The 25,522-nt window shown below is 39.3% G+C and overlaps 1 protein-coding gene across 5 annotated transcripts; it reads left to right on the top strand.

The window, feature by feature from the left end:
- Positions 1-127: 127 nt before the first annotated feature.
- clocka (clock circadian regulator a) lies at positions 128-25,488 on the top strand. 5 transcript variants are annotated; one of them, XM_026304954.1, is made up of 23 exons: positions 128-334; positions 5,627-5,713; positions 13,138-13,351; positions 13,443-13,534; positions 13,851-13,910; positions 13,998-14,146; positions 14,240-14,331; positions 14,417-14,506; positions 14,599-14,719; positions 14,844-14,957; positions 15,039-15,157; positions 15,661-15,743; positions 16,530-16,636; positions 16,761-16,908; positions 17,033-17,108; positions 17,211-17,352; positions 17,487-17,587; positions 17,721-18,002; positions 18,526-18,684; positions 18,830-19,039; positions 19,158-19,345; positions 19,598-19,880; positions 20,587-25,488. In XM_026304954.1, exons 4-23 carry the CDS (start codon positions 13,515-13,517, stop codon positions 20,818-20,820), a joined length of 2,778 nt encoding a protein of 925 aa, XP_026160739.1. In that variant the 5' UTR covers positions 128-334; positions 5,627-5,713; positions 13,138-13,351; positions 13,443-13,514; the 3' UTR covers positions 20,821-25,488. The 5 variants fall into 5 exon arrangements, with proteins under 5 accessions (XP_026160739.1, XP_026160737.1, XP_026160738.1 ...); XM_026304952.1 differs by having other exon boundaries at positions 18,526-18,708; XM_026304953.1 differs by having other exon boundaries at positions 17,718-18,002.
- Positions 25,489-25,522: the final 34 nt, after the last annotated feature.

The following is a 25,522-nucleotide window of genomic DNA, read 5'->3' as shown; positions in this document are numbered from 1 at the left end:
CTGGAGGCTTTTTTAAATTCCTTTTCCTTTCTATGTTAAACCTACTCTATTCCTTTCTTAAAAAGTTTGACTTCTTAGAGAGTACATAGAGAGAGCTTAGTAAACTGGAGTCACATGCCTTGTTTGTATGCACAGACGTGGCCGATGAAGTTGGTTCTGGTTCTGGTTCTGAAGCAAACCACTATAATGTGTGTACCTAAGCCAAAGTGGACCAGCCTGTGTAGGTAGGCCCTTGGCTCCAGTTCCAACTCCAGCCTGCTCAGCCCTGCGCAGTCAACCGTCAGCGGCGCCACTGGGTGCAGGGATATCCCGATGAAAGCGGAGACCGTTCGGGGTAAGTGTGACATCGCTACCGGTGAACTCTGCTCCGTAATTGTATCGTCACTATCTACACCGTGTATGTGTACTATCGACGGGCGTAATGGAGCAAACGGAAGAGTTAGTCTTTTTCTTGTTTGGTGACAGACTGGCCACAGGCCCGGTGACCCACATTCTTATCTAACGTTAGTGCTGCATGTTAGCTAGCTAGCTCCGGCTAAAAGTGGGTTGACATGCACACATTGTACAGACGAGTTGCATTACATTATAAAGTCGCTCGCCAGGAACGAAATAATTGTTCGCAGATAAAGGAGCCTTGGCAGCGTGTGTCATATGTCGCAGTAAGGGTGGCAAACAATAAGGCGGTTGTTTTGCGGCTGTAATTTGGTGTTAGCAGGCAAGCTAAGCGGCGTTAGCCTTCTAGCAATCACTGTCCGGTTTGCCGACTGGCATCAGTGGCAGCAGGGAGACAGGCAGATCGATGTGCAGCTCTGTTTGTCCCTGCGAGGCGAACTTTGTTCAGGTGACTTTACAACCACACGCATCTCACCGGCACAACATTTTTTCCCCCACATCCGCTGTCTTCCTCTTAGGCTATGACGGTTTTTATTCCGGCGCTAATTAATAAGTCTGTGACAGCTGCCTTTCAGTTCAATTTCCCAGCCTCGTTCCCGCATGTCATGTTCTGCTGCTGCCCTTTCAACACATATTTATCACTTAATCTTCGACTGTGGTAGTGATATGGTTTTCTGTAACCTGTATTCATCCCTTTGACTGGCAATGGATGGTGTCAGAGCAATATAGCAATACATCGCTGTTTATCATTTCTCATCCGTCTCTGTAATAGTTTCATATTCATCTTTGACTTGATTAAGACCGTGAAGGATTTCATAAATACCCGAGTCAAGCTGAAATTAGTTTCGATTATGATGCATTCTAATGCGATGAAAAACAATGAGACAACTACCAACAGATTATCTTTCTAACCTAAACCTAAACATAGTAAGTGTTTTGCAGTTTTTAGATATATTTTTTGCATAGTGCTTTGTCCCACTCATGAATATGAAAAACGACATTGTTAATGAATACTACCTTGCAGCTGTCTTAAGACATTGTGTGCAGTTTTGATCAATTTTGACCCTATGCGATTGTTGGAGCTCTTAATGGAGAATGGAAAAATACTCTGAGACATTTTTTTTTTTGCATGTGCTGTGGTTGGCTGCAGGTGAGTTCAGGAAACAGGGACACTCTCGCCCTCTTTTTCCTGCTGTGAGTCTTGGTATGTCTATTGATGGGTATCTTTTACACATTGCAATGCATGCATCATGTTCGACAAGTTTTCCTAAGTGTGTTAGGAAATCAAAGTGACATATACTAATTTAAGTTGCATATACTAAGTTGAGTGAACAATAGTCATCAGTGGAGGACTCTCAGTTTTGTTGTCTTTAAACAGGAGCGAGTGGGAATGACAGCTTCAGCAAAAATGAGGAAAAGAGAACACACAAACAGATTATGTTATTACATGCTACGCCTAATGATGTAATTACTTTACGCCTGTCATATCAGGATTTCGTGATACAGAGGAGTGCCTGTGTTTATTCAGATGTGATGTTCTCCAGTAGTGGATTCATGCAGGCAGCTCTAATTGTTTATTACACTAAGACATAGTATGGCTACTGGTACCAGTGAGAAATGTCACATGTTGCAGCAACTAAAGTCATACATAGTTCAAGTACTTGTTACAAATGCTGTGGCCGATCACACCTTGCACTTCCTGAAATTTTTGTTTTCTAACAAAAGTATAATTCTAATTTCATTAGTTAAGGTCGACCATGTGTTTGACTCACAATCATGAGGCTAAACTGTGTTTTGACTGTGTCTTTGTCAGAGAAGTTTTTTGTAATGGAATCTGTTGTCATTTTAAAGTAAAGGTATAGTACAGAGGTTTTTAAACTGTTGCACCTTAGGAGGTTTCTGAGGAATCACACATCATTAACTGGAAAGGTGACAGTCTTTAACTTTTGGCTTAATCTTGTGATTCTTGTTGTCATTGTCTGCAGATATAAGTGGCGGCATGTGATTTTGTCATCTCGGTCATTTAATATGCTGATGTCACCCCAGAGCTCTGTTATGGCTACTGATTCACTCATGGGCCTTGAGCAGATAATGCGGTGCCACCAATATTTTTTCTGCAGTCTGTTTTGCTTAGTAATTAATGGTGTATGTTAAGATTTATTGTGTGTTTAAACTATAAATTAGATAACATTTTGAAGAGATGACTTATTAATCTTCTGCTTTCCTGTTGGTTGTTTGGCTCTAGCGAAGATTTTAAAATGGTCTACGGACCATTTGTATTCAACAGCTTTTGAGGTCCAATGAAAAGAGCTTATATTACAGAGTTTACATGTAACACACCTCCAGACTAACTAACACCAGAAACTATTCTGATCATGTTTATTCTAGTTGAAGATTATGTTGCAACAGTAGAGCCGTGTTACATATCGTTAATGTGTTGGTAGACAATAGTAAAGTTCGACAGTCTAAGCTGTGTCCGCAGTCCTTGAAAATTGATATTGGACAGACAAAAAATAAAACATTCATAAGAGATTAGTAACTGTACTCTGCTGTCTTTTCTGTTTGGCTTCCTTGAGCTCCAAGATGAGGACGTCCACTGACATTAGTTGCAGAAAAATCCTTTTTGCCACACAGGATTGTTGCTGTCAGACTGGCCTTTCTCAGAGTTGAGAGGATTTTTCCTTTTGGAGAAGTAAATCACACACAGTTATTTATCTGCGGAATTTATGATACTTTACTACGAATAATAATGTTTTATCACTTGACAAATTACATAAATAATTGTAGATTGTCTCATTACATTTAACATTTTAACAGTGATGTTGCTATTTTCAACTGGAGAAAATTGGTTACTAAGTTGAGTATCTCAAACAGATATTAGGACTGGACAATATATCTGGATGTACAAGAGTCATACATTTCTTAAAGCATGACTATGCATTGTGTTTGCAGAGAATGGCTTTTTCATTATCCAATACAAAGACTAAAATATTGTCACACTGTCAAGCCTTGCTGTTATGTGACTGTCATGCTACTGCAGCACTGTGAAAAGGAGTAAATGTGCAGTGAGCCTATTACTAAACATAAAAATGTAATATACTTAGGCTGGTAAAAGTCATCTAATGTGACTGACTGGTGACAATGCAGAGCCCATAATCTTAACTGGGACTCTGTTATACTGCCTTTTCTTTATTTCCACAAATCCTCTTTTTGATGCAAAAATAGCCACATTGCATTGCATATAGTATTTTTTCGTAGCAGTGAGTTGTGTGTAATATTGCTTTTTAATCACAATATGATTAGAATTTAAATGAAAATAGTTAAGTATAAATACACAGAATATATTTAAATGTAGATGAGCCAACCAATGTAACATTTTGTTGACCAGAAAGTGGTTGTTTTTTGGTAAAATGGAAAAAGTTGACCTACATGGAGATTGGGGCAATCGAAAACTGTCTTACAATGATGCTATCTGATTTTACGATGATGAAGAAAAATGGGTCACGTCTGTTGGGTTTTCCCTAAAAGTGTTGTGGGGTAGAGGCACGACCACATTATCTGTAGCATTAGTATCTTTGTCGACAGCTCCTTAGCATTTAAATTAGTCATTAGCAAATGAATTTGACTAGTTTGGAAGCTGCAGTTAATTGTTTTCACAAAAGCTGTTATGTGGAGATTGTTGTCATTCAAAAGAGCGTAATAAATTTACTGCACTGAGAGAATAGCAGCTAATGAGTGTTGCCTGGTGGAGCAGCAAATGCAGAAATGTCCCTAAACAGATAACAGTTGCTGAAGCTATGGGAAATATGACAAAATAAACAAACACAAATAAAGTGCTCAAACTTTACACATTTATTGTTGTTGTTATATGGTGCAGGAGGTTTACCAGCCTCCTGTGGCATCTTATGCTAAGTGACACTGCCAGGTCACTGTTTGTAGACATCCAGACAGTGCAGTATGTCAAATTATTGCCTTTTGTACACTTTAGTCTGTAAACATATCCTAGTAAATAAAAAGGCATACATTGATCTAGCAGTATTAGTTGATTACTTGATTAGTCTATGTATTTCCATTCCAACAGGCTCCGTTGTGCTTATTGAGAGACTGATCAAATGTATGGTTCTTAAATAACCATTTGTGTAATTGGAATGCAGCCAATTTGCATATCAATAAATGTATTAATTAAATGTGAATAAATGTTCCTTATTTGATGATCTATAAAGTATAGACTAATTACAGAAAACTATAGTGACTGGATGATTTGTTTTTTTGTGACTAACTGCAATTCATGATGCTTCCTGCATTAAATCATCATTAATCACACATTAGTTGAACATTGCTTAAGAATATAATTAGTACCCTTTTTATAAAGTGTTACCAAAAACATTTTTGATAATTATTTCTGTTAACAAGAAAACAAGAAACATTTTCCATTTGCAGCTTCTGATGTGTGATGATTTTCCCCCTTTCTCATTTTTACATCGATACACATTCATAAATTTGGATGGTGAATTGTTGTTTGGCCCAAAGGAGCACTTTGAATATTTAACTTTGAGTTCAGAGAAATGCGATTGTCTTTGCGAGCAGTTTTCTTACCTTATAGTTAAAAATAATTGACAGATTAATCAGCAGTGAACATAACGAATAGTTGCAGCCGCAGTCCTATATTTGGAGCGTGACTAATAAATTCTCTGACTGGTGTTCAGCCATGCCACCTAATCAAGCACTTGGTTTTGTAAAAAAAAAAAAAAAAAAAACAGTACTCATTTTCAAACTTAAAAGACAAAGACTATATAAATATTGTAGGAACTCAAATAAATGGCAATGAGCACCGTATCATTACCATTTTATGACACTGTTAGTGCTAGTATGATGAAGTCATTAAAGGTTTTAAAGTGTCCAAGTTGCTCACACACTTTCAGCACCTCTTTTCATAATAATGACACAAAGTAGCACTCAGCTTTGCATTAATATCCTTTCTGGCACAGATGCTCATGTTTGCATTGTCTTGAAGTAGATTCCATCCCATTTGATGGCCAGGGGCTTTGGTTATGGCTGAACTTATAAGAGACGTGTGACTCTGTATGTGTCAATTCAGAGCCTCTCTCTTATGTCTGCAGTGCTGTGGGAGACTCACAATGACCCAGATGTTTCTATTCTGAATCAGTAATGTGAGTTTCTGTATTTAAAGCTGCGCATTTGTAAAACTGACATTTCTCTTTCTGTTTGACAGGTGAAGATTTCAGATAAGAGTTGACTACAGAGTTGTCTGTCATGAGGTGAAGTGGTCACCTCATTAACCGTCGCCCGAATACAAAAGGTAAGGCGTTTTGGAATTGATGTATTAAGTTTTGCTTTTGGCTTCAGCTGTGGATTACTTTAGACCTTGTCACATTAGGAAATGAACAATTAAGCTTTTTGAAGCCTAATTCACCAGGAGCTATTTTTGAAATGATATTCATCCATTTTCTACATATGTTTTTGATTTGCAGTCAGTCGTTTAGAGGAATAAGATACTACTATTAAATTATAGCTCTTCTGATTTAGCTAATCAGCTTGATTAGCCTGTATTGCTAATTTTGATGTGCCTGTACTAGCTGTATTAGTGTCTTTGTGCTTATTTGATCACAAATTTTAGTACAAAAAAGGCAAACTCTAGCTTAGTAAATAAATAATATCTAAATATATCTTCTATCCAATAGCTAACCACAGTGTTAAATATGCCTCATTGTAACGTGGTGTAAAAATACACAATTAAAGAATGGCTTTATGGTTTACACAAATGTGTCTTGGTTATGGAAATGGTTTGTTCAGAACTTTAGAGTGTTAGAACTGAAATCTTTGTAAGTGATGATATGCAAAAGCTGCATGTAATTACTCATTTGTGTAATGTGTACTGCGATTCTATAAGTGTGTCTTAAAGGTCAGTTTTGCAGCTCAAAATTTTTATTTCAAGGCATAGCATTCAGGTTGCATTTTGCAATCCCATAAGTTTGAATGTCATACACAAAAATGTGCCTTTACTTTTATTGTTTTAGTATAAAAAATATTCTGGCAAGTAGGCAATATGAAGTTTGATTAATATAGTTTTGGGTTTCTTTCAAGTATGATGTTTTTAATTTTTTTTCATTAGTAATTCAGAGCGACATGTTTAGTCTGCCTGTCATAAAATGGTAACAGTTTGTCAGAACCCGAGGCATAGTAATCATTATTTCCTACCAAACTTGAAATGGTCATTCAGTTTACACTGTTAGCTATTTCATAGGTTATAATCAGTCAGTGGTTTATATTTTTGCTTGATTAATATTTAGAATTGTTGATTTATATTTTATAAATCTACTAAGTGGTTCATGTTTTTTTTTTTTTTTTTTTTTTTTTTTTAAGAGGATTTAGAGCAACAAGTAAAAGCATTTACCTCACTGCACGTCTGAATGAGCACTGTGCACTGAGCACTGAGCACTGCAGTGGCAGACCGTGGAAGTGCTCTCTTTATTTGAGATTAACTGCAGTCAGTTAAGTGTGATTTTGCCTTGGACAAAGTAGGTTGTGTGTGCCCTGAAACATTAATCTGTAGAGTTTAATATAATGTGTTGCACAGTCCCTTGGGAAAGAACAACGCCATATGTTCACATAGAGCCAAGTCAACTAAAAACAACATTTATGTAGGTTTCCAGTGTATATTGTGAGTACTGAATCATCATTCTTAAAGAAGTGTTTACTTAACATGCTTTTGCAGTGGTCACGTGCTGGTCATTTATATTGATCACAGACAGTGGACTTACAGGGCTGTGGGTCTATAGTCATCCTTGATGGCTTCCCTTTTGTTGCTACTCATCCTTCTGAACTCTTGTGACCCACTTGGCATCAGTATGAGGCTCCTGGCTGAGTTCCTGCTCCGCTGGGACAGGAGGCCAGCAACAGTCAAGGGGCCCCTGCCAACCACTGCTGCTTGCCTCTCAAACATTCCTGTCTGCGGGCTGTGGAGTGAAAATGCAAAACAAAGACTCCTTTTGTGATGCCGGTTCTGTGAATGTGTGTGCGTTAAGTGGAAACACAGCTGGCTGCCCACCACTGAGGGTTTGGTTCTTTCAACTGTGCAGCAGTATGGTGGGCAGTATTGACAGCTTATGTTGTGGATTTTATTTCTTACAGGCCAAGTGAGCATGACATTATTAAAACCATCCTCAATTGAGTGTTATACCGCATTCTTCAGGAAACTGAGGGAGTCTCTGGATGTGATATGTGCTGGCCTTGAAGCTTCAGACAGGATGTGTGACTCAGTAATTTATTTCTTGATGTGTTTTTGTTGTGTGACGTCCTTGGAAGCGAAGTTGTTGCTATCTGGCTGTAAAAAAAAAAAGGATGATCACATTATCTGTGCATGATATTTCCCAGCAGTCAGAGCACAACTAACATTCCCATCCTCTTGTTTTTGCTCCAAAATGAGTACCAAGTTGCGTTTCTGTTTTATTTGTACATGCTGAGAATACCTGAGGTACAATGTCTTCCAGAACTGATTGGGTTTGAAGTTAACATTAGGTAGAATGCCTAGTCTTTCTAGAAATCATGTAAAAGCTGTGGTCTATGTTCTGCCAACTGGGATCAGCAAGAGTTCACAAATCTCAGATGTCAGGGTGTGACGTGGATGATGAAGAAAACACAAGGGTTGCTAGGAAACCAGTTTACCTACTCATGTGATACAGGAACTACCAGATATTACTGTCTGCAGTGAATGTTAAAATTTCCTGGAAAAAAAACACTGATATTGGATAATTTGAGGTATTTTAGGGAATTTGAACAATAGTGCTAAAACGATCAATTAATTACTCAGATATATGATCCAGAGATAGCTGATACACTGCATATTATTTGCGCTTTGTGTTTAGAAAATTCCATCATTTTTGCCACTAAAACGTGTCTAGACAGGCTTTAGAATAAGTCTGTGATGCCATGATATAAAAAGTTAATTGAAAAGCCACTGCCTGCAAGAACACACTACCTGATGTGAAGCACCAGACAACTTTTGGTAAAATATCAGTGTACCATTAATCCCTATTGGGTTGACTGTCAGCCATGTATGTGTATGAATGTGTTTTATCCTTAGCTATGATATGGGTGTGGCCCTTGTAAAAGCAGTGTCAGTAAGTCCATAACTGAAATATTGCAACTGTTATAACTGTGTATAACTAATGGATGAATTTTGTACTCACATTCAATAACCCCAGAAGGTGAATTTAATTGATTTTACCAATTTTGCTTATAACTTTGCCTATAAACACCAGGTCAATGTTTTCCATAGTTTTAAAGTTTTTCTTTAATTAAAATATATTTTAAATTATTAAAAAATAATAATGATAAATAAATACTTTCTTCCACTTATTTAAGAGATTGCTGTCATAACTTGCAAACACAGTTCTTAATGCACAGAGAATGAACTGAAACGTTAGATCCCCTGAATATAGTGTCATCATCAAGTCAGAATTTTGCCTCTTATGATAACATGTTAAACTAAGATGGAGAACATAGGAAACATTAAACCTAAACAGCAACATATTAACATTGTCACTATGGACATGTTGGCATGCTAGTGTTAGGATTCTGCTCAAACCACTACTGTGCCTAAATACAACCTTTATAGAGCTCTATCATGACTGTAGACTTGCACATCATGTTATAAATTATAAATTAAACTTAATAAATTAAACCTAAATTAAACTGAAGCTCTTGATAACAGCATACACACATGCAAATTTCCCCTAAGTTTGTCAGATGATTGAGCTACATTTGAATATTTGCTATGTAAATTCAAAATGCCGCCTATTGTTTGAATTCTGAGTTTACTAGTCACGAATGAAAGCTAGCTGTGCTGTATCCTTTTTTTCATCATCCTTTTCTGTCTTCTAATTTAACAATATAGGGAGGATCTGCATTAGAATTGTAAGGATGGGAGTGATTGCTTGTACGCTGCAGAATGATAGCCACTGCATGTAGGAACAGCACAATAACATTTACACAGCATGCGTTACTGCTGTGCTGTATAAGTCAATCTATCTCAGTATTTTACATTGTTCATAAGAAAGCGTATCACTCTCTGTAGTCGAATATCTGTGTGTATGATGAAGGGTGTATCAGCTGTGGAGGAATTCAGCCGGGCTATTTTTACTCCCCACAGTAAGGCCGGTTGCTATGGTGTTGCCCGTTGGCACTGTTGCTGTGTTGGCAGTTCAGTGTGGGGTGTGGCGTGTGCGTGATGAGCAGCGCCATAGATCCACTTCAGAGTGACTCATATCCTCAGAGCTCTGCTGCCCTACATCCGAGTATGCATGCACACACCCACATACACACAAACAGACATTCAACAATGCTGTGCGAGCAATAGAAAAACAATGATAAAAATAATGTCGTCAGTCTGTGACTTGATGCGCTTTAGGGTGAAAGATGCGCTGCATGTGAGCTGTGTTCATTTGAATGCGTCTACTAGTCTCCATGGTTGGCATTGCTAAAAAACAATAATTGGCTGTTGAAAATTAAGCACCTTTACAGCTCTGGTTCTTCACAAGACATCGGCGCGTGCTCAGGAATCACCAGGAAGCCTATGAATGTCATGTGATTAAATGAAGAAATCTGATATGCAGGCAGTCTGATTTCCTGCTCACACTTTTCGTGACTCTGCCTGCTGACTAAAATGTTCAGCTTTGAAAGTCTTTGTGTTGACAGGGAATGTAGAGTTATTGGTACTAACAGGAAGGTGTTGCCTGTGGAGCTGTGATTAAGTTAGATCGGAGGAGGAGGAAAGTAGGTCATTGGGCCAGCAGGTCAGTGAAGCACAGATGACATCACAGTTATACAACCTCCGCTCTCCTGCTTACACAAGACTCACTCTGTGCTGTTGCTACTGCTGCAAGCTCTGCTAATACACGGCTGTCTGTTACTAACATTTTCCTTCCTCCCCTGCTTTTGCTCTCGTTTCTTTGCTAATGTCTCTACTGAATTTCTTGGCATCCACTGTTACTTAATCATTTTCACTGCTTTGATATTTGCTCCAGTTTCAGTAGCTTGACTGTATGAGGTGCTGTTGAACAGAAATGTAAAAGAGGTGTACTTCTTCTTCAGTAGCTACAAAGCCTGTAGGTAAAGCTCTTTACTATAGCTGTCAACTCCCTTTATAGTGCTGCCACAGTGTAGTTGGCTGATTGTGTTGACAAAACAATAATCTTAGATGAGACATTTGTTCTGTCTCTTATCTGTCTCAAAAGTCACATCAACTGAGCACGGAAATACCACTGCAAAGCTGAAGTCAATGGGCCATGAAATCTATTTGTCCCATTACTGTCATTTGTTTGTTAAATTGAAGTATTGTTAATTTGTTAATTTAAGCCACAACGCAAATAGGATTTTTTTTTTTTTTTTTTTTTTAATAACAGCCAAAGTGCTAATTGGGGTTTCCCTCAGAGATTTGTGTATTTCTGGTAAATAGACAGTTTCTCTCACAATGAGTATTTCATGAGTTTAAAAATGTATTCGCACGAGATACTCAGAGTCCATGCTGCATTTTATTCTACTAGTTAATTTATTTTGGGTATTAGGCTTTGGGTATGTATATGTAAAAATACCTTTTATTGTTTTTAAAAATGGAACACCAGTGCTAAACAGTCGGCTATTGGAGGTCCATTTTTGTGATACGTGTAGTGGTTGCTTTAGATGTCCTTCCCTGAACATTAATATGGTATTATTCCAGTTGTATATTTAAGTGCATGTGTGTTTTATGCTGTTTGGGTGCACCAAATGCTGCTCACAATAACCAATCTGTTTTAACTCTTTCTGTGAGTATGTATTAGCTAATGTACATTTTGTAGAAATCCCTCAAACAGGAAAAAAACGGAAAGGAATTTTCAGTCAGGCTATAAAAACATGTATGGTATGGTGTCTGGAAATTATATTTTACAGAATAAACACAGAATGGATTTCTTCACCAACCCTAATAGGACATTATGGTGAGAAAACCTCTCATACAGGTTCTGGTCATAATTGGCTTATTAAATAAATGGGTCACATATTTAGGCTGGAGTCCCACTGGGCTTTGTCCTTTTCTTTTAATTTGACAATCTATTGTTGGCCTACCTGTGCAAGGAGAAGAGTGGAGTCAGGTGGCAGTGGTCCCTCATTCTTTTACCTAGTGGCCCCCTGACATTTGCTGCCACTTGATGGTTGCCCTTTCATACCACATCATTAAACTGTTTCCCTACATGTAATGTTATTTGACTGGGCCTGACTAAATGATAGTCTGGCCACTACATTTAAAAATATTCTTCTTAATCCTTGGCAAATTGTGTTATCATTCCCTAACAGTTCAGAGGAAACTACAAGCTGTTGTTTGTTGCCTCTGGCATGTAGGTCTCCCAGCTCCACTGTGGTCAGATCCCAGACAGAGTACCTCACATTGTTCTGCTTCACTAAGCCCAGACCACTTACCTTTTGTTAGTGCAGTCATTAGCTAAAGGTAAACAACTGGACAGGCAGTTAGGATACAGGTAGAAAAACCCATACTGCTGAATCACTTTGACATTAGGTTGGCCGGTAAAGGTGTACTACACTGCAGAATGGATGAACTGGACTCACTGGAGACCATAGTGGAGAAAAATGACCCATGTTATCTCCCATGTTACAATGCTTTACATGTGTGTCTTGTTTGGTAGGGTTATAAATATCACATGTCCTGAGTCCATCTTTGGTCTGTAGCTAACCCCATTTTGCCACAGTGCATTCTACTGTACATGCCAGGGATGTGTTGTGCTAAAGTCTGTGTACTTTATGTACCCATCGCTGATTACCTGGTTTGGGTGTGGTCAACCAATCAAAAACTGGAAGGGCAGGGATAGTTAGGAATCCTGCAAGGCAGGACCATGGTTGGAGACCCCTGCCTTAAAGAGATCACCATTTTGTCACAGGGCTGTCAGACAAAGTCACCACTGTGCCCCCTCATGATGTTTAGCTTTTGTTCAAGCTTTCAGATAGATTCAAATGTATGATAATTTTAGAAGCTACACTATGTGAATTTGTCTGTTATTTAGCCTAGCCTCACTGATACAGGTGGTGTGTTTATAACATTTCTTACAGTATGTTAGATCAACAAAAATGTTAATAATTGTGATATAGCATAATAAGTGAGTCATGTTATGTAAATGATCACTGACTGGATAGTAGGGCAGCATGGTGGCTGAGTGGTTAGCACTGTTGCCTCACAGCAAGAAGGTCCTGGGTTCGCAGACCGGCCTTTCTGTGTGGAGTTTGCATGTTCTCCCCGTGCTTGCGTGGGTTTACTCCAGGTACTCTGGTTTCCTCCCACAGTCCAAAAACATGTAGGTCAGGTTGATTGGTGACTCTAAATTGCCTATAGGAGTGAGTGTGAGTGTGTGAGGTTGTTTGTCTCTGTGTGTCTCTATGCGGCCATGCGATGGACTGGTGACCTGTTCAGGGTGTACCCCTGCCTTCCACCCGAAAGAGCGCTGGGATAGGCTCCAGCAGATCCCTGTGACCCTGGTTAAGGATTGACTGGGTATAGATGATGGCTGGACGGATGATTGGGTAATATCTGTCTAATCGGGCTGTATTTAATGTTTAAGGAGTGTGACTCAGCATAAAGTATATATTTCAATATACTACATGTTGGTCAAATTTATAACATTACATGTTACATTTGTACTTTACTAATGACCACATTGATATTTTTCTAAACTCCTGCAGACTCAGATGTTGCTGCCATGTTCCAGACTCACGCACAAAAAACCGAACTCATTGAAGACTACTTGGCAACTTTCTACCATCTGATCGAAGAAACCTTCAGTGACTCTCCTCCAAGACTCTCAGAGCTCCACCACCACGGCCTATCCACCCAGACTTTCATAATCCAGCAGCACTTTCCTCATCCTGTCACAGGACTGGCTGTACTGTCAGTAAGGTAAGATAGATCTGAACCACTTCGAATTACTGGGAAGTAATGAAGCTGTTGCAAGTTGTCATTTTATTTTGTCCCCCCCCCACCCCTCCAGGTTTATTTACAAATGTCTACCTCACGATTAAAAGACCTCTCCCCGACACTGCGACCCTAAACAGGATTCAAAATGACCTCGAGCATTGACCGGTGAGTCACAAGTTTTCAGTTTCTTACATTTGGCTTGTTTTTATTTTTTCTGTTAATCCCATAGCCTATCAAAAGTTAAAGTTAAAAAAAGCAAAACAGTTTTAATACATGAATTTTACAGTTTTAATAGATAAATAACTTAAAACGTCTGTTATCACATTTGCTATAGATAGATTTTTGATCAACCTAAAAAAAAAAAAAGGAAAAACTACATTAAAAGATAAGGAATGACTGTTATCAAAGACTTTATTAATAAAGGTAATTTGGGAATGAATATTAAAGGATCTGTTTCACCGTTGGCTTGTTTGCTTTGCAGGGATGACAGCAGTATTTTTGATGGCTTAATGGAAGAAGATGAAAAGGACAAAGCAAAACGGTTAGGTCATTGTGATTTAAGCTCAGATGAAAGACAATCATTGTTAAAAAAAGGTTTCACATTTGTGAATTGTTCCTAAATCCACAGAGTGTCTCGGAACAAATCTGAGAAGAAACGAAGAGATCAGTTCAATGTTCTCATCAAAGAGCTGGGCACTATGTTACCGGGTAACACCCGGAAGATGGACAAGTCCACAATTTTGCAGAAGAGTATTGACTTTCTGCACAAACATAAGGGTGAGGAACTCACATGACTGCTAGATATCTCTTTTTTTACAGAGACTTTGATTTACATATTCTTCAACTGAGCTTGTTTGCATGTTTTATTAGAAATTGCTGCTCAGTCAGAGTCAACTGAGATCAGACAGGACTGGAAGCCTCCTTTTCTTAGTAATGAAGAGTTCACTCAGTTGATGTTGGAGGTAAGGCTGTTTTTTACACATGCTTTCCTTTTGCTAACATGAAAGACTAAGAGTGAATCAAAAAAGAGTATTATGTTTCTATAAGGCGTTGGATGGATTTTTCCTTGCAATTATGACGGATGGAAATATAATCTACGTCTCTGAGAGTGTGACATCCCTACTGGAACACTTACCTGTGAGTGGAATGTGCAAAGTCTCTGAATGAATAACACAAAATGAATATGACACTTTAATCTACACATGTTCAAGATATTTATTGTGTTTCAGTCTGATCTTGTGGACCAGAACCTGCTGAACTTCCTGCCCATGGGGGAGCATTCAGATGTGTACAAGGCTCTGTCCTCTCATATCATGGAGGGAGAGACCCTGACACCCGAATATCTAAAAAGTAAGCAGAATTTTTTATTTGTATCTTGGCATTTCTGTTTGTCTTCTTTTGCTATTATTTAATTGTGTATTCCTTCAATGCTGTTGTATTCCTCAATGTTTTTTTTTTTTTTTTTTTTTTTAAGCTAAAAATCAGCTTGAGTTTTGCTGCCACATGCTCAGAGGAACTATCGACCCCAAAGAACCCCCTGTGTATGAATATGTCAAGTTCATTGGAAACTTCAAGTCCCTAAATAATGGTGAGTTACACTACAGAATCTATGAGCTAAATTTTCTTGGTCCAGAGGTTAATTTTTTTGTTTTGTTCAATTATTCTCCAGTGCCTAACTGTACCCGGAACGGTTTAGAAGGAGTGATTCAGCGGTCGCTTCACTCTGCTTTTGAAGACAAAGTGTGTCTCATAGCAACTGTGAGGCTAGCCAAACCACAGTTTATCAAAGTAAGAATTTTTAGCTGTTCTTCCACTTCTCGTTTCTCCTGTTATCTTTTTCACACACATTCAGTTTCATGCTTCAGGGTTTGAGAAAGCTAGTTTTAATTAGGACAGGGCTTTACAGTACCAGTGGCCCAGTCACCCCCGGAAAACAACATTGGACTTCTTTTTCTTCCGCCTGAGTTTACTTTGATTTACAATTGAGTGTGCAAGCAAACTTTAGTGATAACCCATCAGTATCACGGAATAATACATAACACTGTGTATTATAATTGAGATAGTGAACGAAAGAAAAAACTTTCATCAGAAATTTCCATCAGAACAGTAGATGGTAGCTAACACAACAATAGGTATAACAAGGACAATAAACTTTTAAGAACATAAATGTTAAAGTTAGGCTCCTCAGACTCACCGTGTCATCATCAATAGCTTACAGATAATTTATAGATGTTTCTTTTAAATAAACATACAAAATATCTAAATACATTCTACACTTCCACCCCCCATAGGAGATGTGCACCGTAGAAGAACCTAATGAGGAATTCACCTCCAGACATAGTTTAGAGTGGAAATTTCTCTTCTTGGATCACAGGTATAGTTCTTTTTATTTGTCAGTCAGCCCTTCCAGAGAAATATTATTCCAATGTTTTCTTGATTGTGTAAACAATGATACTCAAACAACACATAATTTATTAAAGGTGCTTTCCCACCATAGTTTTTTTTCAGATTACTACCCCAATTCCAAAAAGTTGGGAAACTAGGTAAAATCTACAGAGGATTAATTTGCAAACCTCATATACCCATATTTTATTCACAGTAAAAACATAGAAAACTGAGAAAATGTACCATTTTAAGAAAAAATAAGGTAAATTTGATATTGATGGCAGCAACATGTCTCATGACAGACGCATGTCTACTATGGTGTAGAATCCCCTCTTCTTTTAACAGCAGCTTGTAAGTGTCTGGGAACTGAGATCTGTCTGTGGAGATTCTCAGTCGTCCAGGTGAAGTTATTTAGAGGTTGAGTCATGGCAGCTGGACCTTTTCTCCTCGGTTAGGACAAATTGAACCAAATTACTCACAGCATACTGTAAGTAATTTGTGTGCTGGGAAAGACACATTGCAGCAGTAGTTCAAGGCTCATCTGTGAATCACAGTACAGACAAGTCATCATGGTGTTATGCCTGAGTTCAGTGGAATCAAATTATGTGCTAACAGTCATGTTGGCAGCATGATTTGCACTTGTTTCATCAGTTATGGAAACTTGAAACTTGTTTCATCAGTTGTGGAAACTGTGATCGTGTGGATATGATTCGTAGTTTTAACAGACAGTTTGAAGATCTTCCAAATTTCAATAATATTTACTGTGTTTGTCCAGAGCTCCACCTATCATAGGTTACCTTCCCTTTGAGGTCCTGGGTACATCAGGATATGACTATTACCATGTAGATGACCTGGAAACACTGGCCAAGTGCCACGAGCACTGTGAGTACATCTTTGTCACCCTGCATTATTAAAGTAATTTGATCCCATTGTCAGCTTCTCCTACTTTTTTTCCAAATGATCAAAGTATCAATCGTTGGTCTGCTTCTCCTCACTGTATCTGTAGTGATGCAGTATGGCAAAGGAAAGTCCTGCTACTACAGATTTCTTACCAAAGGGCAGCAGTGGATTTGGCTTCAGACCCACTACTACATCACCTATCACCAGTGGAACTCCAGACCAGAGTTTATTGTCTGCACACACACTGTTGTAAGGTATGTGGAAGATTTACCTGCTATCTACATTCCTAGATAGACAAGTAGAAAAATGCATGTGTCAGATATTTTTCAGTAACCCAGATATTATATACATGTATATATGTAATTCATACACTCACAGTTATGCTGAAGTAAGAGCAGAACAACGCAGGGAGCTTGGAATTGAAGAATCACAACCGGAGGTCACAGCAGACAAGGTGAGACTTTTCCCCAACATTAATTAGACTGGTTCACTTTTTCCCCACACTGATACGAATTATACTCATGTTGTACTCTCTCACTTTTGCACATCACGAAAGTGCCAGGATTCAGGTTCTGAGTCCCAGCTGAACACTTCCAGTCTGAAGGAGGCTCTAGAGCGATTCAACCACAGCCGGACACCCTCGGCCTCTTCTCGCAGCTCACGCAAATCCTCACACACTGCTGTGTCTGATCCCACTTGTAAGCACCTTCAAGAAACAGCTGTTCATTGTCAAGAAGCAATGTGACATCCCACTTATCTGCATGACTAAATTTATTTTATATCAAGAAGTAATTTTATTAAAACCATCATCATGTTTATATTTTCCCTCTAGCATCACAGATGAAGCTTCAGGGAGATAGGAGTACACCAGGTCGCCAGTCTGTGTCTGCTGTGGAGATGACATCACAACGAAGATCATCTATTAGCAGTCAGGTGAGTCTGCTGTAAAAATTGAATTAATAATTGTCTTGTTTCATGAGGAATTTCTTATAAAGACATTTGAGTTTCTCTGAACTCTCTGCTCTTTATCCTGACTTTTTGGTGTCTGCATTGTTTCCATCAGCAGTCAATGAGCTCCCAAAATACAGGGCAGAACATGGCTCAGTCCTTGGCTTCGCAGCAACAGCAGCAGCAGCAGCAGCAACAGCAGCAGCAGCAGCAGCAGCAGCAGCAGCAGCAGCAGCAGCAGCAGCAGCAGCAGCAGCAGCAGCAGCAGCAGCAGCAACAGCAGCAGCAGCAGCAGCAGCAGCAGCAGCAGCAGCAGCAGCAGCAACAGCAACAGCAACAACAACAACAGCAGCAGCAACAGCAGCCTCAACAGCAACAACAGGTTCAGACCAACAGCCAAGTAAGATATTTATCTAGTTTGTTTTAAAGCCATCTCCTAGACTCCCACCCCAAATCCTGCTGATCGAAGCCTGTTTATTGGATTTATTTTTATTTATCCTCAAACAGAGAATTTTTGCAATTTATGTTATTGCATAGTCTTTGTGGAGCAGAACCAAATTGCATTGATAAACAGCATTTCAGCACATACAAGAAACACCTTTGCGTCAATGTGAAAAATATAGAATTACTAAGTACATTTCTAATATTCTGGAACTAGCTCAGAAATTGCAACCCAAATGTTATAGAAAATAATTTAAACATTATGATACATTATGAATACTGGCAGATACAATTGGACCACAGTTTCCATTTGTTGCTGGCTGGGGGAGCTTGTGCCCAGTTGGAGGATTGACCCTGTTTCATAGGCTTATGGAGGCTAATGGAGGAAGTGAAAATGCATATATGTTTGTACTGTATATGTGTGTTTGAGATTTATTAGAGATATCTTATTGTGTTTCCTTGTCATCTTTGTTCTTTACCAGTCAATGGTGCAGTTCTCCAGCCAGCTAGAAGCCATGCAGCACCTGAAAGAGCAACTTGAGCAGAGGACCAGGATGATTGAGGCCAACATCCAGCGGCAACAGGATGAGCTGCGGCAAATCCAGGAGGAGCTGCAGAGGGTGCAGGGACAGAGCCTGCAGGTGAGGCCGAAGAGCTGCTCAGGGGTGTGTGGCAAAAAAGTGAAGTAAATACATCAAAGCCAAATAAATATATATCTAGCTTGATTGAGTGAGTTTTTATTTCATTTCCTGATCTTTTGCTGTGGGACTGTGCGGTATGTTTCAGATGTTTTTACAGAAAGGAGCCGGAGGAATAAATCTCAGCTCTGTTCAGATGGCCCAGGGAAATGCTGTGCATCAGGGGGGGATGCTCAGCATGCAGGGCCAGGTGGTCTCTGCAGGGCCTCTACAGAACAGCATACCGCAACAACATGCTGTCCAGCCCCAATCCCAGCAACAAACACTCCTACGTGAACAGAGCACAGCACTCACACAGGTCAGACAAATGAAATTTTGCCTTGCCAATCGTTCAGAGCCAGATACATTCAAATAACTTGACTTTCCATCCACTATGTTTTTTATGTTGTCACTGACTCTGATTCTGTGTATTTCAGTCTCAGAGGTTGTCTCTCACTCTGCAGCCTCAACAAAATACACTGCCCGCATCTCTGTACAACACAATGATGATTCCTCAGCAAAGTCCTGCTAACGTGGTCCAGATTGCCACTAGCCTGGCTCAGAATACTGGACGGAACACTCCTGCTGTGGCTACGTTTGCACAGGACCATGCAACTCAGATTAGGTTTGCATCTTCATTTAAAAATCACAGCTAATTTTATTGCCATAGTGACAGTGTGCACAAGGTGAATTTGTCATTTTGTACTGTTTGTTTTACACTTATTGGCACCACTGGCCACCACTTTTATTTCATGAAGTGCTTCTGCCATGAAATTCCATCTGTTTAAGAATGAAAACTAAAAGAAATCTCCTCACCATATTTCAGTGAGATTCTGTTGCTTCTACATGGGTTTTGCCTATTTTCTGTCTCTTGCAGATTTCCTGCTGGTCCTCAGTTGCTCACTAAGCTCGTAACAGGGCAGATGGCATGTGGGGCAGTCATGGTCCCCACAACCATGTTTATGGGTCAAGTGGTGACAGCGTTTGCCCCTCAACAGGGCCAGACCCAGACCATCAGCATTTCCCAGCAGCCACCACAGCAACAGCAGCAGCAACAGCAGCAGGAGCAGCAGCAGCAGCAGGTACAGCAACAACCACAGGTCACAGCCATGCAGCCAGGGCAGGCTCCACTGGCCCAGCAGCAAACACAGTTCCTACAGGTAACTTTGCACTTTGATGCTTCCAAATAACAGTTACATGATGACTACACACTATCTGCATCAGGGTTTTATTAGTTAAAAAGAGGGTATGCATCTGATGTCACTGCACGTGAAAGACACCATTGTCACTCCTCATCGAGTGGCAAAAAGGCAACAAAAAGCATCTGCATTGTTCATTCACTGGAAGAACCAACTGAAAAGCAACAAGAGGAGAATGTTTTCTCAAACCCTTGTGATTTTGATTAGACTGGTGAGTCCCACTTTAAAATACAATGAGGAATGTTCAAGCAATTTTTAATGGAACATGTTTAAAACTTATAGAGATGCAGTATTGGGCCACCAATCATAACCATCAGTAACTTTAAAAAAAAAAAAACGTGTTAGGAAAATGACCACTTGTGTAGAAAAATGTTATTTGATTTGCACTTTGAATGGGCATAGTCACACATATTTATCTACAGTCTAATTAAGAGCTCTTGTGTGCGTAGCAGCCACATGGTATTTGTATTGCCATGACTAAGAGGTTATGAAAGCTGACACCAATGCAAACCCTCCATAAAATCAATGAAAAGGATCATAATTTCAAATGTCACAACCAGAAATGTCTGTAGTGCAGTAGAATTAAGTTACATGTTGACTTACTGTGCATGATTCATCAGCTTAATATCTGTGGTAAGACCCAGCTAATCCAAATTTTTCACTGAAGGCTCCTCGGCTTCTTCATGGAAACCAGTCAGCCCAGCTGATCCTACAGGCAGCATTCCCTTTGCAGCAGCAGGGTACCTTTACTGCCACAACCCAACAGCAGCAGCAGCAGTTACAGCAGCAGCAGCAGCAATTACAGCAGCAGAAACAGCAACTTCAACAACAGCAGCAGCAACAACTGGCCCCTCACAGAGCAGACAGTTTGTCCGAGCGCTCTGCTACGCAGCCACAGTAACTGCTAAAGCTGATGAGGAGCTGAGTGAGCCAAACCCAGGTATGGGTGCCTTTTGTGTTGGGGGTCTAAAGAGGAGTTCTGCATAAAGTGCAGCACTGAGGCCATGCCTCAGCAGTTAAAGAGCAGTTGGATAAACAGGCTGAGGCTCTCCTCCCCTAAAAGGATTTTTTTGCTTTTTGCACCTAACTCCTGAGCAGAGTACCACAAAGAACCCAGGACTGGGCTCGTTGTGGCTCTGGCAGTCAGCTATGGCTCCAGGTCAAAGCCTTTTCTTCAAGAAAACAGGGAGCCCTGGTCCTTTCCTTGTGTGTTTAGTGAGTGTGTGTGTGGTCTAGTCACTCTGACAGGATTATTTTATTCAGAGCTCTGCAGTTAATGCGGTGAAGCTTCTATAAGAGCTTCATGGACGTCCTGCAAAACAGCCAGAGACATGTTTGTTTTGGATGTTTTCTCCTATTCTTGTTTTTCATGTAAAAATAATAATGGGTCAGAAAATATTTTTAAGGATGCGGTGTAGATTGAACTTTTCTGTACAGAACATCATGTGTAATATATAATGTAAATATACTGAAAAAGAAAGAACTAATATTTTATATGATGCATGAAATGAAATGCGTAGTCTGTTATTTGCAGCTTTCAATATGCTTTTTTTCTAGTACTCTTCAGAAAAAAGATCTTAAAATGCTTGGTGGCTGATATTTTAAGACTTCCTTTCTCCTAGGGGACGTGTTTCTGTGTCTGCATAGCAGACAGTGTCGATGCTGCTTGTTGTGTCACAGTTTGTTTAATCCTTGACCCATATTTTGCCAGAATATCATGAAAATATCAATATGACAGACATATTTTAAAGATGTGTTTAAAATCTGCACACTGACAACTAAATTCAGCTTGAGTCAGATGCTGTGAAATGAAGGCCAACATTAAGATAAATGTATGTAATGATAATGATGCAAGATTTTCCACCATAATCCCTCATAGGCTCACTCATGCTGAGGTCCCTCTATGTCACAGTCATCCATAATGCCTGTGTTGTACTGAACCTATTCTATTTCTAAACATTTAGCCTGCAAAATAATATGGAAGTTCTACAAGATGTAAAATTAGTCCTGTTAATCTCTTGCTAATACATATTTCTCTGACTAAGCTTGAGGCAAGGATGGAGCTAATCAAATACATTTCTTATTGGCATGCTGGCAATTGGCAAGCATCCCACTCCAGTCCCTCTGTCACCCGTGTGCCAGCTGTGAGACGGCTCCATATCACCTAACTAGCTCCTGGGGAAGCAGTGGCTCGACACTGAGGTCGCTCTCACCCTCTGAGCAAATTGCACTCAGTGGAATAACAAAGCCACACACTCCGCATAGACCTCATTTAGAGTCCTTATATCTGTAAATGAATTATTGTAGTTACTACCTAGTGCTTTGTTATCAGTAGTAGGTAGTGGTCAAGTCTAGTGGTTAAACTAGAGTCATTCATCTAAGCTAGAAATTCTATGCATGCCCTCTCACCCTCATTTAAACCTGCAACTGCTTTTCGGCCATTTGGGAGCAGGAGGCTGACACAGGCTGACGTATTATCACTTTTGATATTATTCTAATGTAACTTATTTGCAAACTGCTACCTATTTACACTTCCAGCAAATGTAAGCTCCACCCATATGAAGTTTTAACTGGTGTGTCTCCACCAGTTTCTGAGGGAAATATCAGCTGGTTAGCTGATAAATGCTAAGCTGGGTTCACCAGCTGGTGCTTGCCAATTGGTGCTGGGCAGGTAAAACACAACAGACCTTTAATTGTAGTTTTTTTCACAGAAAATAACTGCCTGCTGCAGTTGAATGATGCAGCTGTGACAGTGAACCGAGTGTTGTGAGCTGAACAGCTAAACTGTGTTAAAATGATGGTTAAAAAAATCTGATGTTTTCCTTTACTATCAATTATAGGGAAAACACTAAGGTTGGGAAAAACTACAACAATATGTTGAAAGTTGCTATAATGCTCCATAGATCTGAGGGGAACTAGTAGCTGGTTGTAATGGGGACCACCCTCCTGTCTACTGACTGAAAGTCACCATCTGTTGAGGAGGTCACAGTCTCGCTTCACGCAGAGATGCTAAACCGGCCTAGCAGCCTCCTCACCAAATAAGCCATTCTTCATCTGGGTGAAGTGCAGTCTGAGCTCACTACATGGTTACAGGTCTGGTGAAATACACATAAGTCAACCTTTTGATTTTTGTTTGCCAAGGTTTTCTGGTGATACTATGGGCACCTGGACTATGCAGCTCCTGCGGTTTCAGAGTAGTGTTCATGATGGAGAGTGCCTGTCTGGCAGAAAAATCTAATAACAGCAGTTTATTTAAGTCTGCCTTCTTCCTCCATGTTAAATTGAATACTCAGCTTACCACAAACAGAATAGGTTGTATTCAATTGCAAATCAGTCATATTTCACACCTTTCAGTTGCACTTGAATGAGTTTAAACATTCATTCACTGTGCAAAATTTGGTTGATGCAGCCTAGATGTTTTTAAACATATCCTTGGGTAGCAAATGGAGCAATTTGAATAATAACTCTTTATTGGAGGCTTATTGATTTGGCATGTTGGACCTCTGAGCTGGCACAAACAGATATCCTTCTTTCTAACAGTCTGTCTGTAAGAAATTAAATATCACATGAAAAACAGCAGCTGTTTCTGCTGTGAGATGCCATGAAACTTTGAGTTTGAACATGAAGAAGTCAGTTTGGAAAAGATCATTTCATTTGTCTTTAATTATTATCTTGGCAATTTGATGCTTCAGTTTAACTCCAATGTGGTCACAAAAGACATTATCAGGAGGTGGCTCCCCATTATGAGTTAAAAATCATTTATTTATTTCAGAGTATATCTCGCTTATTGTATATAGTACTGGGTCTTTTTTAAAGGGACTGTTATATTGTCTTTATTGGCTAAGGTTGGCATTTGATAACTTTACTGTAGTAACTGAATTTTATGATACAGGCAAATGTGGAGTATACTATGAACACTGTCATTGTTTCATCATGTTACAATATGGCTGCTTTGTTTTTTTTATTCACTTCTCAAAGTGCTGTTGGACATCTATGGGACTGTATGAAATTATTGGAGTGGTAGAGCGCTTTATGCTTGACTTTTTAAAACAGCACGACCCTCCCCAGGCTTATTTTATATTTGCTTCGTACTCACACGTCACCTAAATCTATCTTCCTAATGTCTCACCTCAGCCCTTGTTTCAAGCTTTAAAACGTTTGATGGAAAATTTATCTTTACATAGCGCAGTTTGCACTTTAAAAGTGGAATTAGCAGCTGCCACAATAAAAAACAAAGAAAGTAGTGTGTACTGTTTATGTAGCGCTCCGTCTGCTTTCTATTTCTGAAGCAAGAGAAAATAACTTAAGTTGTCATTGAATAAAAGTTGGCCAGTGGTAAAATGCTGCACTCTTTAGAGATAATGTTCAGTTCCTACTAACTGTATCTGTTGGTTCTTAGACCTGATATATTGGTCCTGCAGACAGGTCAAAGACAAACTGTTACAGATACTGTATATTGGATATGGATACACAGCCGCGTGCCATCGATATTGTCCCCATATGATGACAGTGGAATAAAATAGAAGTCTGAGTCATTAAAGACCCACAGCTGCTTTACCAAAAATTCTAGACTGCCCTCCCTTCGGCAAAAAAAAAACTTCAGTCCCTAATTCCTGACTTTTAGAGTTCCATAGACTGTAGATAGACCTCAGTCTCTGCAGCACTCCCCTCTCTGTCCCTGTTCATCAAAATCAGTTGTGCTGCAACACACACAGCAGGTTCTCAGCTTAATGCTTGTCATGTTTCACAAACCTGCATAGTGGACCTGGTCCTGTGCTGCATGCAAACAGCACTCTGGAGTGGTGCAATATTGTATACGCACAAGAATGTAATTCAATGTCATTACCCTGAGTAATGCACACGCACAAGATGTACAACTATGGGACACTTTGCACATTGTATGATAGGACAACTGGTAAATAAGAGAACTAAATTATTTTTCTATTCCCAGAATTAAGCTCAGAGAGGTAGAATACATATATGACTCAAAGACAATATTTTAAATGTGCAAATAAATATAGGCATAAAGTCCTAAATTAAGGTTTTAACTACAGATGAAGGATCTAAACTAACTGTGACATACACATAGACTGTTGAACCTTTTTCACCCCAGAAAGTGCTGGTAACTGGTGAGTTTATGGTTATGCAAAGACTTGTAATTTTAAGGGTTGCGTTTCTGTTTTCACAAGCCTTGATTCAATGTTAACACTGAATCTTTTATTGCCAGTCAACATGTTTTTCATCATGCTGGAAGCTGTTGAAGCTGACTTTTAAAAAAAAAACAGTTAAATTTTGTTAAAAACACATAAAAATACACAGTTAATTGGCAGTTTTTGGCTTTTAGAATTGTTTCACAGAAACACAAAGGAAAATGTTTTGTTACCCAGAAGCAGATACATCAGAAGACGAGCCCCAAATGAACGGACACAGTGAATTATGTTAAATGTTGTGTAGTTCTGATGTACACATTAGAAGCTTGGATTGTCTCTGTGTGTTCCGCCACTTTCAGTTCATATTTGTGTGGTGTTTATGTTTGGCTCATTAAATTTACTACCACAGTACCCCCCGATGGCATAAACGTCTGACGTTATTTAAGGATTCAT

This window comes from Mastacembelus armatus, chromosome 4 (genome assembly GCF_900324485.2).
Source record: "Mastacembelus armatus chromosome 4, fMasArm1.2, whole genome shotgun sequence".
NCBI classification, from domain to species: domain Eukaryota; kingdom Metazoa; phylum Chordata; class Actinopteri; order Synbranchiformes; family Mastacembelidae; genus Mastacembelus; species Mastacembelus armatus.
Note: the sequence above shows the minus strand (reverse complement) of the source record. Positions and strands in the feature narration are given on the sequence as shown.

Excerpts from the sequence above, each read along its gene's own strand:
- clocka (XM_026304950.1), top strand. The coding sequence starts at position 13,515 with ATGACCTCGAGCATTGACCG. Across the intron at positions 13,535-13,850 it reads ATGACCTCGAGCATTGACCG|GGATGACAGCAGTATTTTTG; the intron begins GTGAGTCACAAG and ends TTTGCTTTGCAG. Across the intron at positions 14,720-14,843 it reads GACACCCGAATATCTAAAAA|CTAAAAATCAGCTTGAGTTT; the intron begins GTAAGCAGAATT and ends TTTTTTTTTAAG.